This window comes from Filicampus tigris, chromosome 2 (genome assembly GCF_054856515.1).
Source record: "Filicampus tigris isolate MCC_2025a chromosome 2, RoL_Ftig_1.0, whole genome shotgun sequence".
NCBI classification, from domain to species: Eukaryota; Metazoa; Chordata; class Actinopteri; order Syngnathiformes; family Syngnathidae; genus Filicampus; species Filicampus tigris.
In genome coordinates, this window is record NC_141218.1 from 30,490,067 (window position 1) to 30,507,311 (window position 17,245).

General features: G+C 40.7%; 1 protein-coding gene across 4 annotated transcripts in view; it reads right to left on the minus strand.

Annotated features, from left to right (window-relative positions):
• il1rapl2 (interleukin 1 receptor accessory protein-like 2) overlaps positions 1 to 17,245 on the minus strand; it is a 370,997-nt gene that overhangs the window by 11,772 nt on the left and 341,980 nt on the right. For all 4 annotated transcript variants that reach the window (XM_086023480.1, XM_086023479.1, XM_086023481.1 and 1 more), the window contains 3 exons: positions 8,130 to 8,270; positions 4,554 to 4,614; positions 2,975 to 3,084 (listed from right to left, as the gene is read on the minus strand). In XM_086023480.1, the coding sequence (XP_085879606.1) occupies positions 2,975 to 3,084; positions 4,554 to 4,614; positions 8,130 to 8,270 (312 nt within the window). The remainder of the gene's footprint in view (positions 1 to 2,974; positions 3,085 to 4,553; positions 4,615 to 8,129; positions 8,271 to 17,245) is intronic.

Below are 17,245 nucleotides of genomic sequence, written 5' to 3' on the forward strand. Positions count from 1 at the left end.
GAATACATTGGAGCAGTTTCGATACAAAAAACAAGTCATTAATATACAAAATAAACAAAAAGTGCAGTGTTTATCTTGCAATAAAGTGTTATTTTATGTACAAAGCACATTTTTTGTTTTCTTTATGATGTAATAAACCATTGTTTAGATATTTGCGGCATCAAAAATGCAAAAAACAAACAAACCAAAAAAAACCAACAGCATCAAAGTGAATGTTCTGCTTGAAATGTGTCCTTTCACAAGAAGTTCTTTTTCTCCGAATCTTCCTTGAAAATGAGTATTTAAGAAACTTGTAAACAACTGCTGTTTACTAAAGAAAGGTAAAAGGTAGAAACATTTTTTTTCCTTTTTTCCAGTTGAAAGAAGAGGATAAAAGCTTTGTTTTGCATAATTATATAACTACAGAAATGGGAAAAGAAAAGAAAAATTCAAAAATGAGTCAAAATGGTGAAAAATGCTGGCACCAGCAAGTCCAATTTTTTAACATAGTCTGGAATTGAATGAGTTAAGAACAAGATATTTGCAGTCCAAGGGTCAGTGTTCTTTGGTTATACTAATAAATCTACTGTAAATCATAGCCACCTAATTTGATGCATGTGACATCACTAATTGATTAAAAAAATAGATGCCTAAAGCTTTTGTTTAAAACAAGATTTGCATGAAGTGCTAAAATAATATTTCCAGCAAACCCTCTGCAATTTCACACTCAGTAATTAGTTGGCACAAATAACACGGAACATTAGTAAAATTAGGTATGCTTTCTATTTATGACATTTTTCTCCATTTCTCTGTTTATATTATTTCAAAAGGCCTTTCAAAACATTAACTTTACCACCCAGTAGTTTTTCGGCGAAGTGGGCAAGGTGACTCACTTATGCTGAGCTCAGACTCACAACTTATTTTTGTCATTCACAATGTTTGCTATGTCGTTTTACCAGTCACAGTGTCATGAATGCATTCCGCGTCTTGGACCGAGTGAGTGGCTACACTACAAGTCTCACAAGGATGGCACCCCTAGGAGACAGAGGGCCGTCTATTGCAGATTGCTGTCATGGTTTTGAAGGATATTATTGTTAACGTGTTGCTGCACTGTTAGAGTAACATCTTTTGGTGGAAGCAGTGTCACTGAAAACAATACTTGTCATCATTGGAGGCAATCTCAATGCACAGAAATATCAAGATGAGATTCTGCGACCAGGGGAAGTCCTATATCTCTCCACAGCCCAAGATGACAACACTTTTCCTTACAGAACGGGGTTTAGCAGAGACTTCCAGAATTTAGGAGTGGACAGGAAGGAATGACTTGTCAGCAGCCCTGACCTCAACGCTTGTGGGATCAACTTGGGCAATCTTTTCGTAACACAACCACATAGGCTGATTTGTGACAAACTCTTCACCTAATTACATAATTATCTGAGTCATTTTTGGGTGTTTTCTCAAAACAAGAAAAACAACACATTTAACAAATAAGAAAAGTCCAGTTGCCTGTATTCAACAAATTACTATGTTGAAACTTCTGCTGTGAAGTATTGCATGTTAAATAGCTGATTCCAGAGGGGGGCATTCAGTCAGACTGACGGACCGGTCCGTGACGGACATCCGTTTTGTTGATGTCAGATGATAGACGGTAAACTTAAAAAAAAAAAAAAGACTGATTAAGCATGGACGGAAGTGGATTTGTCCGTCAGTGTAATCATCACTAACCAGGTTGAGTCCCGACAGACCTCACAGTCCATCTTTGACAGATGCCGGATTTGCTGACAAAAGACGGGACAGGCTTACTTGAGTAGACTGCATTGTTTATATATGTACAGTAAGTGGCCGTCTGCACCAAAAAGATAATCATGAGTTATTCAGGCTGGGACGGCAACAACTAATTGATGAGCTAAGAGGTAATAAAGTAGCTTTCAATACAGAGACAGTTTTACACAGACGTTCTTGAAGTTTTACATTTATATTTTGATTCTTACAATCCCTCTGCGCCTACAAAGAGCAATTTTAATCGAATTGATCAGAATGAAAACAAAAATCTCACCAGTGGTTTGTGGTCAACAATTTCATGATTTCATGATACACATGTTACTGCGTATATCTACATAGGTTTGATTCTAAATGTTTGCCGTCAATGTTATACATTAATGGCCACATTATGCCGCCGCCCCTGTGTGACCTATATCTTTGCTACTGTAACAACGAAAATTTCCCCACTGTGGGATCAATAAAGGCATTCTTATCTTATTCTTATCTTATCTTATCTTATTTAACAGTCCATGTGGATTTGGAGGTAATCCAACATTTTGTTTAGAACTTTTCTGTCAACTAGTTTTTACTGTTTCCAAGATCTGTCCTCAAAATGTCCGTTTGGAAACTTTACCAGTTTTACCATTAGTATAGTTTGACAGATGACACAGAAAAACATTTAAGTGTAAAACGAAACAATACAATAAATATAATCTCTACTGCAAACAGAAAGAAATCATCTTAAGTCGAAATGCTTTAGTATTCCAAAAAGACTGCAGCACCCCGATCCCGTGTATTTGTAATAGTACTTGTGTGTGAGTGAGGTCAGAGCATTGACAGATGGAGCAATAACAGTTGCATTTCCCCCTTGAGTTGGACTGAGAGTGACACATAACCCCAGAAATGATGACAAATGGTGTGCGTGTGCCATTATTCTGGGTGTCTGTTTGTGTTTGGGGAAGTAAGAATAATGATGCTATAGTTTACATGACCTATAACTGTGACAGTACACATTCAAACATGCATAGAATGTGTGTCAATGCGATGTGAATTAAGATGTATTTCCACAAAAATTATTCTTCATTCAGACATAGTGATGGGCTCTGGATGTTTGAGCCTTTAGAGACTGTGTGCGGGTGCGTGTATGAGAGAGAGAGAGAGAGAGAGAGAGAGAGAGTGAGAGGGACCAGCATATCTCTCTCTCTCTCACTCTCAATGACTGATGGCTACTTACTGCTGCTCGGAATGAGATCTCTGTCTGGAAGGAACAGCTTGTATCCATAGTGTTTCTCTAAGACATCAGGCAAGATCTCCAAAGCGAAAGTTTCCTCATCACTGCTAGTTCTGCAGTCAAATACAACAAAATGTCTTTTAATGCAAAATCGCATTCATACTATGATAAAATATACAAGTACTGTAAATGTCACTGTAAACATCACAGCACCTGCTCGGTTTGGCTAGGTTCTCTGCTCAGTTTCGGGTTGTTCGGAAAAAAAAAATCATACAAGTACAAGGCATTCTAACAAATGACAATATTGGGAGGAATTTCATCCAGGAGAAGCCTGTAGGCAAGAATAATATTGGTAAGGAAATGTTTGAACATCTTTTTATTTTTGCCATTTCTTTCTGTGTCTCATTCTAATGATACAATAATGACTCTGCTCAACCGATGAAAAACTAGTGGTGTTGTATGACTCATTATGAATCAGCTTAACATACTTGGAAATTGGGATGACCACATAGTTTAAACAGAGACATTCAGTACCTGGTTTTCACAATATAAATGTGAAAGTAGCAGGTAGAGCTCTGGAAAGCCAAGTAGTTAACAATGCTGTAAAAAGGGGGAATTATTACGCTAAAAATACATTTGTTTCATACCAAGAGCACCACCTGTAAACAATGTTTCTCTTTGCAGAATTCATTCATCTACTACAAAACTCATGGATGAAGAAAAAAAAACATCTGGTGCAATTATTTTGGGACTTTCTGGATTGGAGGATTTCAGCGAGCAAAAAGATTGGTCTTCAGTTATTGCATTGTTTTGCATCACTTGAAAATAATCGATGACTATTTCTATGTTGCTCTACAGCAGCCTGGAATGTTATAAATTTGCAACATATAGCCTGAAAACAAGTTTAGGGCAGCTGGCTCGGCTCTCACTAAAAATACAGTACCGGTATACCGTACACACAAAAAACACTCCTATATTCCATTTCATGCAATGCACCCCAAGACAACTTCATATAAATTTGCACCTGGTACGAAAGTAACATCCCGTCTGAAGATGAGGAAGGCAAATACAAAAATACCAAATTTGATTAAAGAAAATTAACATTAACACACATTTGAGGAAAGATAACAAACCAAATCCAAGTGAGAATTGATCCGTCAGAGTCCACAGAACACAGCCTTTATTTTTCTGCGTTTGGTCCAAAATTGCTCATGTAATTTGTATTTGTTGTTACCTTGCACCTGTACTTGTACAGTATATGCACAGTAGAAAAAAAAATACAGTATGTACCCTGCGTCAAAAAAATACTGTTTCGTAACTGCAATTTCTTCTGCAAGCTTGCACCTCACTGAGTGTTTTAGTAACCTGACTGCCTCCATGATTGTACTCAATTGACCCAAGACATAACAACCATTTCACCATGAAAGAAGCTACATTTTGAGAAAGGGTGCAGAAAAGCAGGAATGTTTCAAGTTGAGTTGATTAACCTATGACCCACTTAACCAGCACAGTATGCAATATATGCACTGTGTCTGTACTGAAAAAGAAAATACATGAATATAGCATGTACAAGTATGCTTACCTGCCCAAAGAGTCCAGATCCACTTTGGTGTAAGACAGATAGGCGTCATACTCCTTATTATCTGATTAGACATACAGAGAAAGAAACAACAGGTTCATGATGCATGAATCCATAATGCAATTTTAGGTGAAATATCATTGAACTTTAAGAAGGCAATGACAGTATTAGATAATAGGTTGTAAATTGCAGCTTATAATTATGTTTTCAAATATTTCACAATGACCGGCCCGCATAGCCTCTGCATCCCACTTTGATGACCTCACAACATGCTCGCCAACCTCTTTCCTGGCATTCCTCCACAAGCTCCTGATACTTGGACCGCTTCCGTTCATTTGCTTCCTCAATGTGGTCCTCCCATGGAACAGTTAGTTAGATGAGAACGACTTGCCTTGAAGAAATGGAGTAAAGGACAATGTCTGGCCTCATGTAGAATTTGAGTTCCTTGCCCTGGTCTATTCTTAGCTCCCAGTCTGATGCTGCACTGAGTAGGCCGGCTGCTGTTTTGGGCTGTAGTTGTCGCTGTTCTCCCGCCCTCACGAAGGTGATGCTCATCTTGCCATGGTGTTTCTTAGTGTTGTTGTAATTGGCTACTACCTGCGATATGGTTTGAGCTACTGCCTTTCAGCACCTGGCCATGCTGCCAGCGATAGCGGCCCTCCCCCAGTGTTTTCAGGCAACTGCTGAGGATCCCAGAGCATAGTACACACGCTGGAGAGTCTCCCTTGCCCCAGAGGTGGAGATTAGCTGGGTTGGATAAGACATCGTATACTGCTTGGATGATCCTGGTACGCTGGGGGTCCGCTTGCCAAATCTCAGACCAAGACACCTTCCTGTCCAGCGCCCCCTCCCATCTCATTCAAGCTCCCTTCTGTAACATATCCACCATCCTGCTGGTCCAATGTTCCCCTACCTCTGCCCGCACTTCCTTCAGGACTAGCTGGTGTTTGTCCCAACCTTGAGCCTTATCGTAGCATAGCTGAGAAATTCCCCCCACCCTGGCCGCCCCAATGCCACCAAGCCCACCAACGCCCTGTGCCTCAGTCAGGACTCTGCCACTTCGAGGGCGTCTAAGGCTTTCCAGTTCTTGCCTGTTCAAACCTCTATGCCTGCGACTTTTGAGTCCTTGGATTCACGATCCTACAACACCTCTCTAGCTCGAGAGACCCTCAACTCCTCCCCAAGGCTACTGAAAGGGAGCTGGAGTTTGTTTGTCTTCCCATACAGAACCGTGCTGCAGAGGCTACGAGGTAGACCACGCCATCTGCGCAAGGGGTACTTATCTTTCGCTCCAGGATTTCCATTGTCGACAGAGCCACCTCATACACCAACAAGGCCAGAGTACACAGGACGCCATGCTGGCAGATCCACGCCTTAATTCTCCAAGATAAACCAGACTAATCTACCGCCGACAGCCAAGTATTAAGCTCCTTGATGGTTACTTGGATAGCTGCTGTGTCTCTGAGACTACAGTTGAAGATCTTGCTCAGGCTCTTAACTGGCTTCACCGTGATAGAAGGGATTGCTGTGCCATTGGCAAAGAAGCGAAACCCGACTACCACTTTGCCCTTCCTCAACACCATGGCCCTGAATTTTGCTGGTTTAAAGATCATCATTGCACAGGAGATGAACTTTTCCAGGCCCTGGATGATCCATCTCCCACCAGGCACCAATGTTGTCGTGGCAGTCAGGTCATCCATAAATGCTCTGATGGGGAATTGCTGAATGCCAGCACTACTTCAGCTGCCTTCACCACCATGTTCATAGCAAGAACGAAGAGATTACATGAGATGGCCCACCCAGTTATAATACCCTTCTCAAGATGGTGCCATTCTGATGTTATACTCCCTGAAGTGACTCTCAGGTTGAAGTTCCCGTAGTAACCTAAGATGAGATCCTTCATTTTTCTGGGTACATGATGTCTGTCAAGGGCACTCTCCACCAGCTTGTGGGGTATGGAGTCATATGCATTGGCTAGGTCAGGCCTGGCCAACCCGCGGCTCACGAGCTGCATGCCGCTCTTTGGCCGTTTTCATGCGGTTCCTAAAGCTCTTTTTGAAAAAGATCTTCACTGGACGCACCATCAACCCCATTCTTGTGTGTGTGTTGACGTGTGGGGAGAACGAAATGGTGCGGTAAAAGTTCCTTGCTATTGTCCTGGTCTTGTTTCACTGCAACTTAATGAGCCGTTCTTCTTAAAATGTAATTTTACTCACCGGTGTGGACTTTGAACACCTCACTTCCTGGTTCGTGTTACGCGGCCAATCCGGTGCCGCAATACAGGCACCCGATTGGCTGCGTAACCCACTTTAATAGTTTGACACGTCTGAAGAAATGCTCTGATGATTGGCTGACTGGCGAACATGATATTTCTCCCGCAGAGCTATGTAAACAAAAGCCAGCCGTGTAACATTGGAGCTACAGTACATTATCTTCCGATTAAAAAAATAGGTATGTCACCACGACATGACGTCTGGTGGGGGGCAATGTCCATGGTTGAGACTTTGCCCTGGACAACACATCAGTGTTAAGTTGCCCTCCAAATTTCAGCATATCAGTAAGCACAGAAAAAGTTACAAACAAGGTGATTATTTTATTATTGTTACTCGGTTATTTCTATACCTGTTGCTAAAAATAAGAAATATGATACTGTCAAATTAGTGGCCAGACTGTGCACTGTGAACTTTAAAGCAAAACAGTGAGGCTTCTTGCAGCGTTCACACAATATTTCAATAAATATCATACTGTGACGTCAATACTGTAATAAAACCAAACCATGAGCTCTTGATATTGTTAGTGCAGGTTTGTCTGATAAAAATGTAATTTCAGCCCGCGACACGATTGTGAGGAAAGTTTTCTGTTTTACACAAAGTGAGCAATAGGGTGTGTGGAGGGGTCGTTGAACGTGGTGATCAAGGTAGCAAGTGTATGTGTATGCTGTGGCTCTTTGCGGTAACACCGTCAAAATTGTGGCTCTTTGACTTTGAGTGGTTGGCCGCCCTTGGGTCAAGCCAAAGCACCAATAGGTCGCACCTCCCCGATCAGCTGAGTAATGACTCCAGTGTGTTCTAGGCACCCTGACACACAAGGTATACCGCCTTTCTGGACTGAGTTGTCGATGTAGGCGTTCTTGAGGAGAAAGTCTGTTGACCTTCTGGATAGAATGCTAAAGAAGATTTTCCCCTCCACGCTGAGGAGCGACATGGTTCGAAACTGCTCCAGCTTGGTGGAATTCTCTTCCTTAAGTATCCAGACACCCTCCCTGTGCCTCTGGGCTCTGTGGTTTGTCTCCCGTCTCACCAGGAGTTGATCGTGTGCCCTGTGTTCCACTCTCCTGTTCCAGGCATTTCATGTGGCCCTGAGCATTATCGTTGTAAAGACAAATTTGTTGATACAGCTGTTGTATTTAGAGCTATTTTTTATACACCTGATCGTGTTCAGATTGCGGGGAGCTGGAGCCTATCTCAGTTGAGTGAGAACTGAAGCTGACGAAAGAGGAGTCAGGTGAGTTTGCATTGGAATAGATTGTAACAGTACGTGCCGGTCAAAACACTAAAACAGAAACAAAAGGAAACTTACCATCTTCCGTTTCATCACTGCCAAAATGTCTCCTGTAGCATAGCATAATCTCCAGGTTGTAGCATTTATAAAGGGCCGTTAGGACTCCCAGCAGCAGCAATATGACACCCAGACCACCAGCCAACTCCAAACGATACATATCTGCAGTCAAAGAAATATTCATATCAGTGACTCATGCAAAAAAAAAAAAAAAATCAAAGATAATTTTGAAGAGGTCACACAACTGTAGATTCGAGTGTGACATCATCTCTAGTGGCTAGATGATTGAAGTTGTAACATCCTGGACTGCCTGCCTCCTTGTATAAAAACACATCATAAATCTCTCTTTTTAAAGTGTCACTGTCAATTAATAAAATACCGCTGTGAAATACCAGTATAAAACGATTAAATTGCAATGATTCCTTCATTCATCAGCAGGAATGCAGATGTTCAATTTGACTTTTGATTTGATTTATCTAATCATTTAATATGTTGAACATCCCTGCAAATTCATTATCGTTTGTCTGCTTTATTTGGTAATTGGTAATCTCCCAGTGCATCCGTTCAACAGAGAGATCTGACAATTCGACAGTTCAATTTGATGGCGTTTTTTTGTTCTGGAACTATGAAAGTAATAAAATTCTGGTGGTCAGGCACAGTGTCACTGAATCTTCAATTATTACTTGGTTAATTGGATCACATAATTAACTTGAAGTCACAAGTTACACAAGTGATTCCAATCGACTTTGCCCTTGCACATTAGCATGCCATGACAGGTTAATCAGGTATGCCTTCATTGGTATGAATCTATATATGCCAGTGAGGTATAGTGACTGGCAAGAAGTACATGCCAGCAGAATATACAAATAACTTGTCCACCTGTCGCCATTCATACAAAAGAAAAACTGCTTTGAGTTTAGCTACACAGCAGAGCTGGGCATTCCGTCTCTGTGACAGACCGGTCCGTCTATCCGTCACTGACGGACGCCTGTTCTGCTGACAATTGACGAATGATGGGCAAAATGTTTAAATAGACAGATTAAGCATAGACGGAAACCTCTTTATTTAGTCCGCCATTCGTCTGGAGTCTGTCCTTAGTCTATTTTTTGCGGTGAGGCTTCGATGGAGACGACGGCGAGCGCGGCGAGGAAAATAGTGAGTTGTTGTTGCTAGGGGGACAGATTTGAGAGAGGACCAGGCTGGCAAGAGGCTTTCAAAGCTCGTCGACGTACGGACGCTTAAAATTAGAGGGGGGACCGGCCTATAGACGGGTACTATTTTTTTTCCCCCGGAAAAAAAGCCCAATGATGGACGATGGATGGGTACCCATGCTGCAGACGGATGACAAATAATGTATGCTCAATTTTTAGTGAAATTCCCAGCATTTCTAAACAGGCTGCTCATTTTTTTTCCAATATAAACTTGTTTATTTTTGTAATGGTTTTGTCTTGTGTTACGCCATGAGAGTTTTTTTTTTAAATGTAAAATATGTAATGTGTGCAAAGTGCCTTGGCCCCCCCAAAAAGGAAAGACTGATTATACCATTTAGGATGCAGCAGTCACACAAGATAAAACAAGAGTTTTTATTTACAGTATTGAGTTTGGTAAACTCTGAAGAAATTTACATCATGGTCTTCCAAATGACTACATTTCTATCATAAAAACTGTTGAAATAACAAAAGGTGAGCTTCAATACATAAAATGTTGTCTTTAATAGGTGTGAATAAAGGATTCACAATATTGCACCAGCTGTATACAAAAAGCCCCACAAGTTTAGAATTGTAAGAGTGTGAGTTTGAATGATAGTGTTATCATAGGCTGGAGTGGAGTGGAGTGGATGGGAGATTGATGGAACATGGTTGCTGAATGACACCATTGTAAATGTGATCTATTACTATCTTGCTCTCCCTTGAACACAAACAAAACTCACACACATAGCACACAAGCAACTACTCTACCACCACTGACCACTTTAAAACAAGGTAGGCACTTGGGGATATCGCCAGATCTCCCCAATCTCTGCACACATACATCTTAACATATTTCACACACATCTCATCTAATCTTATACTGCTATGAGAGCAGCTGCAGAGAAATGTATGCATTCACTATTGAGGCTCTAGGGTGAAAAATGTAAAAAAAAAAAAAAACACACAACAATAAAACAAAACAAAATACATTTTAGTAGTACGAGGCCTCAGGGATGATGTTGGACTTGTCTGAAGCTAAAGAAGGAGATGCCTGTAATTACCTTGATCTATGTGTTATCTGTGTGTTATTTATGTGCTCTATGTGGGCTGGACTCATGCAGTCAGCCGGTGCAAAGCATCCAATCGGCAACATTCCAAAAGTAGCTACTAAAAATAAATCACAATTGACAATTAGTCTATACAATTATGAGCAATATCCTTTTTACAAAAAAGACCTTAAAGGAAAGGGATATAATCCAGTACGCCATTGAGACCAGGAAACTCTGTGGCTCTTAATGTATAAATCCAATAAGATTCCCTCAGTATTAGAGTCCTTTTAGATACCCAATGTGCTTCTCATTAGTAGTCGAGGCTGTTGAACATTTCAAAGAGGGTCATTTTAATTGCCTAATTTGTTCCTCCTCTTCTCCTCCCTGGTCCGACCTCCTGCCTGTGACCCAGGAATTGATCTCAGCATGCCTTCTTGAAGGACATCTCAATTTCTAAAAATGTGTCTGGAGGAGGCTTGAGCAAACGGGGAAGTTTAAGAGAACATGCACTGGGACTTTCTTTTCATGAGGTTTTCCATCTCATTGACACAAAGAGAGCCAAAATATGAAACAACTACACTCTGGCAGATTTTCTTGTACAATTAGATGGATTCTCTGCAGGATGAACTAAAAATAGAGCAAATCATTATTCAAATGGAACATGAATGACTAACAAGAAATAAAAAGAGTTTATATGAAAACACATGACACACAAAATAACACTGACGCTGTTGCGACAAATACACAAACATTCAACATTCACTTCATCACAGAATCCACTGCTGCCTGATCAAAACTAAGCAAGTCACTTTTCTTCCGGGAACAAACAAAGAACACACACACCTGTCTCACCTCATGAATAGAACTGCAAAGGGAAAAACAACTTAAAGTCTTCCATTTTGAATTCCGATAGGAGTGATGGTCAGGCGTCCCAATACCTTTGACTCCATATATTAAGCTTTGTGAGTTACAGATTTTTGTCAGGTTTTACTGTAGTCCATCTGTGGTTTTTATGCATGGAAATGTATTACATTACAAAGTGCTACCAACTTCCACCAGTAGACGTCTCTCCAACGCTGTAACATCAGATTTTCACTCAAAACACATTCACAGTACTGCAAAATCTAATAGGGCAGTGACAAAGAAGATGGAAAGACAAATGGAATTGGTAGATTTCACAAAAATCAAATATTTGCACTAAAGTTACATAACCTCAGATTGCCTTATCATGTCATTTATTGAAAAAGACTATTTTCTTTCTACCATGCTACCAGCCTTCCTCTCCACTCCTCCGTCTTCCTACCTTTTCTTCCCTTTTCCTCAATCTATCCTTCATCGAACTGTCACATTTTCCCATTACTAATGAATCACTTGTCTACCACTATTGGTGCTCAGATCCATTTTAACACTAAATTGTAGGCTGCTTTCTTTCTTAGAAGAGGAATACAATGCAGCAACGTGTGAGGGGTTGTTGCCATTAGGTTTTCTCAATTAACTACAAAGTATTTCACTTAATTATACGCTCTATGTATGAGTGCTTTTCTGCATTACGTCAACAACAAGAAGTCTGTATTTTTTGTTTGTGTTGAATACATATATATATATATACATATATATATATATATATATATATATATATATAAATCAATTTGAGCTGAATTTCTCAAAGGTTTGGATAAAAGTCAATTTAACTCCTTAGTTATACTATAATATGGGTTATATTGAGACAAGTGGACAGAAAACATAACTTCTCAATTACACTACTTATTTGGTCTTTGTGGTTTTAAAATGTAATCTAACTACTGAACTATTGTATCAAAAACTATGACTATCACAAAAGCTTTCTACTGGATATGCTTTAAGTTCAAACAGTGTAACCACATAGGGTAAAGTATTATTATTATTATTATTATTATTATTATTATTATTATTATTATTATTATTATTAATACTACTACTTATAATCACCTAAACCTGCAGTGTACATGAAAATGAGGAGAGGAGACTTCATGATTTGTCTATTATCTCTCTTTGGCTTTGCAGTGGTTTGAATGTACAATATGTTACATTTTCCCAATACGTCCATCACACATTTTGTTGTTGCTGTCACTGGTAAACTTCTATGATGACACAAAGAACATATACACAATCCAAATGATATGATGACACGTAAGGCAAAAGTCAGAATAACCATTTGAAATATTTAACAGACTTTAGGATAACCAAACATGTCCCAATCTGCTCCTCTGTTATTATTCCCTCTCTCCAGACCTCCTTTTTTTCCCTTTCTAGTAAGACTTGGTGCTGGCTGTAGGCAAGTCTTTCTGCTTAACTACGAAGCCTGTGTGTGCATGTGTGTGTGCAAAACACATAAAACATAGATGCATTTGGCAATTACCAACTGGGTGACTGGTAGAACACTCATAATTCAATCACACATAGTGTGTGAAATCAAGCTTTGATAATGTGTCCTAACTTAGCATAACATGTGCTCTGTTTCGGCTGTCGTGTTGCGTTCAAGCGCTCTGACGTGACCTTGCTACGAGGCGTCGATCCAGGAGGCAATGTAAACAGAGAGCGTGCTATTTAGCATGGTTACTGAACTTTGGAAAAAAAAAAAAAACACACTATCGACATGCTTTGAATTCTTAAAAGCATAAAGCGTCTCTTCCTGACGTAAAGGCTCTATTTCATAAAGGGAGAAAATCAGGGAACCAGCTAAAGGAGAAAGATGAAGATTCACCAGCAAAACATGCCGCTGAACAGGAATAGGAAGAGGACTAGCCCTAAGACAATCTCCAGCCACAAATGACTGGAGACTATGGTTGAGAAGCAGTGAGTGAATGGGTCTGATCAGACAACCACGCCTGCCCCCACATAGACAATGCTGCAGCCCTGGTCGGCACCCTGTCTCCCCTAAAACCCCCACTCTTGCCACACCAATCTGTTCCTCTCTAGTAACCAGGTGAGAAAAGAGCTGCAACGGATCAAGGAAAAGAAGGCAGCAGGTCCAGACGGACTCGCTGCAGTTCGTCTACCAGCCTGGCATTGGAATAGAGCATGCTGTCACCGTCCGCCTCCACGGAGCGCTTTCCCACCTGGAGAAGCATGATTGCACTTTGTGGATCATGGACTTCAATTTCCCTGAGTGCTTTCTGCACCATGCAGCCTAGACTTCCGAGAGACACACTGGAGCACACAAGTGCTTTCTCTTCAAACTGGACCTGCAATGTTGAAGTCCCACTGCCACCTCCAGAAGTTCTCTGATAACTCTGCCATCATTGGCCTCATCAATGATGATGACAGACAGTAGAGAACTGGCTCTCGAATTTGTGGGCTAAACAACCTACTCACCATGCAGAGAGTTGACTCTGAGGGCCTGATTTAGTATGATCCCGAATAGCACGCGATAAATTTTGTGTTCACTGTAACAAATTGCATGCACTGTTAGTGTGCATGTTGCGCATGATCTACCAGTGCTGGGCATTCCGCCTATGTAACGAACCGGTCCGTCTGTCCGCCTATGAGGGATGCCCATTTTGTAGGCGATAAACGTGAAACTTTAAAAAACAGTCGGCCTAAGTATAGTTGGAAGTGGAAGTTTGCGCAAGTGGTAGTTTGTCAAAGTTGGTAGTCGGAAACGCTAACAGAAGTCCGTTTAAAATCAGAGGTGGACCGGCCTATAGGCGATTACTATTTTTTCCGGCAGGACAAAAAGGCGGATAGAAGGATGGCGGAAGGGTACCCCGGTTGTAGGCGATAAACGGATCGAGAATTTTTAGCAAAAAGCCCAGCTCTGTGATTACTCAGACTGTAGTATTTTACTCAGATGTAAAACGGTGGCAGATAAACTGCAAGTTAACCCACAGGTTGTGCCGGCTGTTGATACCAGGTGTAAAAGTTGGTGGAAATGACCATATTTACAAAGAAAATTTGAGAGGGCAACACAAGTGCAGAATGAAGTGTGAGGTGATGGAATTGGAAGTGCTAGAGAAGAGGCAAACAAACATAATACTGAGTTACAGAAAATAAATGTATTCCTCTGATAATTTTAGCTTTTCTTTGCTGATGTGACACTATCTCAGTGAGACAGTTACATTAAATCAAAGTCAACTCATGCAGCTATTATTCGAAGTTTGTAGTTAAAGTCGTTGGTGTCACTTATTGTGGAGAAGCTAAATGTGGATTTGGGTAGAATCGTGCAATTTGTGATACAAGCAAGGTATCCGGCATGAGTGTTCCTTAAAGATAACTTCTGTCAGGTAAAAAGTGATAGCCACAAAAATAATTTAGTATGGTGGCCATTTTTCAAGATGGCTGCCAGTTGGGCATCTGTGAAGCTGTTTCACTCAGAAACTATGGTGCAAATTGTGATATAAGCATGACATTTGGTAAGCGTGTTATACAGGTCACCTTCTCAGGAAAAAGTGCTAGCAAATGGAAAAAAAAAAGAAATTCAATATGGCATCCATTTTTTCATATGGCCGTAGTTTTGCTCTGATATCATTGATCATGGTAAATTTGATTAAATAAGTATGATTGATTATCTTTGTACTGAATTGGAAGAAGAACTATTCCAGGCCTGGCCAACCTGTGGCTCGCGAGCCACATGCGGCTCTTTAAGCCCTTTTGGTGCCGTAAATGTTTTTTGCTATCACCCTGGTCTTGTTTCGCTGCAAAATATTGAGCAGTTCTTCTTAAAATGTAATTTTGCTTGACATGGTGGCATTTCAGAGTCTCACTAAGGGGTTTGTGTCACGCAGCCAACCGGGTGCCAGTATTCGCAGTTCAGGCACCCGACTGGCAGTAAACCACGTGATAATGTGACACATTAGAAGAATTTCACTAATGATTGGCTGACTGGCGCACGTGACATTTATCTCGCGAGCTATGTAAACAAATGCCAGCCATGTCCGCTCGGAGCTACAGAAGATTAATCTTCATATTAAAAAATATGTATAACTATTGTGACTTGAAGCACATGTTAATTATGGACACTTTACCGCAGTTAGCGGACCCGGGTCGCTCCCAGGCTACCCCATGTGTTACTGTGGCTTCGCATGTCACCATGTCACTGTGACGTGCCGTCGTCTGGGCGGGAACGGTGCCCGTTGAAACCTCTCCACTTCACCCCACTTCCACCCCTTGCCTCAGACAACACATCAGAAATAACCCGCCAAATTTAAGCATCACACTAAGCACAGAAAAAGAAACTTAACAAAGTGATTAGCAAGGGATCATTGTCAGCAGGCAGTGTCACATTTCAAATGCTATAAATAAGAAATATGATGCTGTCAAATTAGTGAGCAGACCGTGAAATTTCCCGCAATACAGTGAGGATTACTGAAGTGCTGTGAGCTTTCACACGACATCGCAAATAAATATCATCCCATGACATCAATACCGTGATAAAACCAAAATTGAGCTTTTGATATTGATAGAGCAGGTTTGTCTGATGAAAATGTAATTTCTACCCAAGATAGCCATTGTTAGGAAAAAATTTGTAAAGTAAGTTGCTGAGCGCTGTTTTACATAAAGTGAGGAATACAGTGTGTGCGAGGTCTCGTTTGAACCGGGGTGATGGAACAGATTACATTCGTCAATCAAGATACCAAGTGCATGTATAACTTTCTTTGACACAATTGACTTGGAGGGAAAAAAAGGTGAGTAGTGTTGGCCTACCAAATACATAATAGCAAGCCATTCTGCCTGGGCATCATTACAATCTTTCAAGGCTACAACTCTTCAGCGGCACTTGAGTTCGCTCCATTCAAACATCAAACGGGAATGAACTTCGTTCACTTAAAGGTCAGGCAGAAAAATAGACATTGTTGTTTCCAAAATGTATGAAGTACTCACATCAACTTGCTGGGAACATTTCACGGACTACAAAGGTATATAATGAATGGGAGTTCATCAAAACATGCAACAGGGGGATAGGGAGTGAGGGGACGTGATGGAGCAGTTTATGTATGCATGTATGTATATATATTTGTACCCTGTGGCACTTTGCAGTAACACAGTCAAAATTGCGGCTCTTTGCCTTTGAGTGGTTGGCCACCCCTGAACTATTCATTACTGTTACATGCACTGTTAACTAATTTGGCATGATACAGGACTCATTCCCCACAGTGGATAATGCATGGATCCTTCGTTTTTGTGCTTTTTTTCCAGACCGTCCTAGATATTTTCTTGCTTTGTTGAATGGGCTGCTTTTGTTCTAAGGGCTGTTCATCTCTGATTGATTCAGTCAAAAAATAAGTCATTTCATTGAGTAGCTTTAGCCCCACCCCTTTGGATGAAATGAAATTGGTCACGTGATTCTCGATTCCAATATCAGGATGGCTGGAACTTGTTAGAACATTTTCTTCTTGCTACCATTACTTCATTCTTAAACCTCATAGACACCACGGCATTAGCAGTCCATTTTACCACGTAGATTTTTAAGATTATTTTTTGTGAAAATATGACTTGATAGGAACACTCCAGCCAAATGTAATGTTTCCGCAATTTGCAATTTTTTTTCAGCAAAAGCACATAACAGAGGCTATCTTGAAAAATTACCGCCGTTATGAATATTTTCAACGCACCTGCGCTTTGTCGAAAAAGTGACCCACAAGGAACACCCCTACCAAATTTCTTGTTTATATCACAATTAGCGCTGTTACACTATGGAAATCATCTAAAAAAACGGCTGCCATGTTGAATTATTTTAGTGTCTAGCACTTTTTTTTTTTTCTGAAAAAGTGACCTATAAGGAACACTCATACCAAATGCTATGCTCGTATCACAATTTGCACAGTGGTTTGCCTAATATACTCCACTCTTAAAGCTTTTTTCCATCTGTATCTGGGTAACGCCTGCCTGCATTGCCGGAGGTCTCCCCCAGAGACGTCTG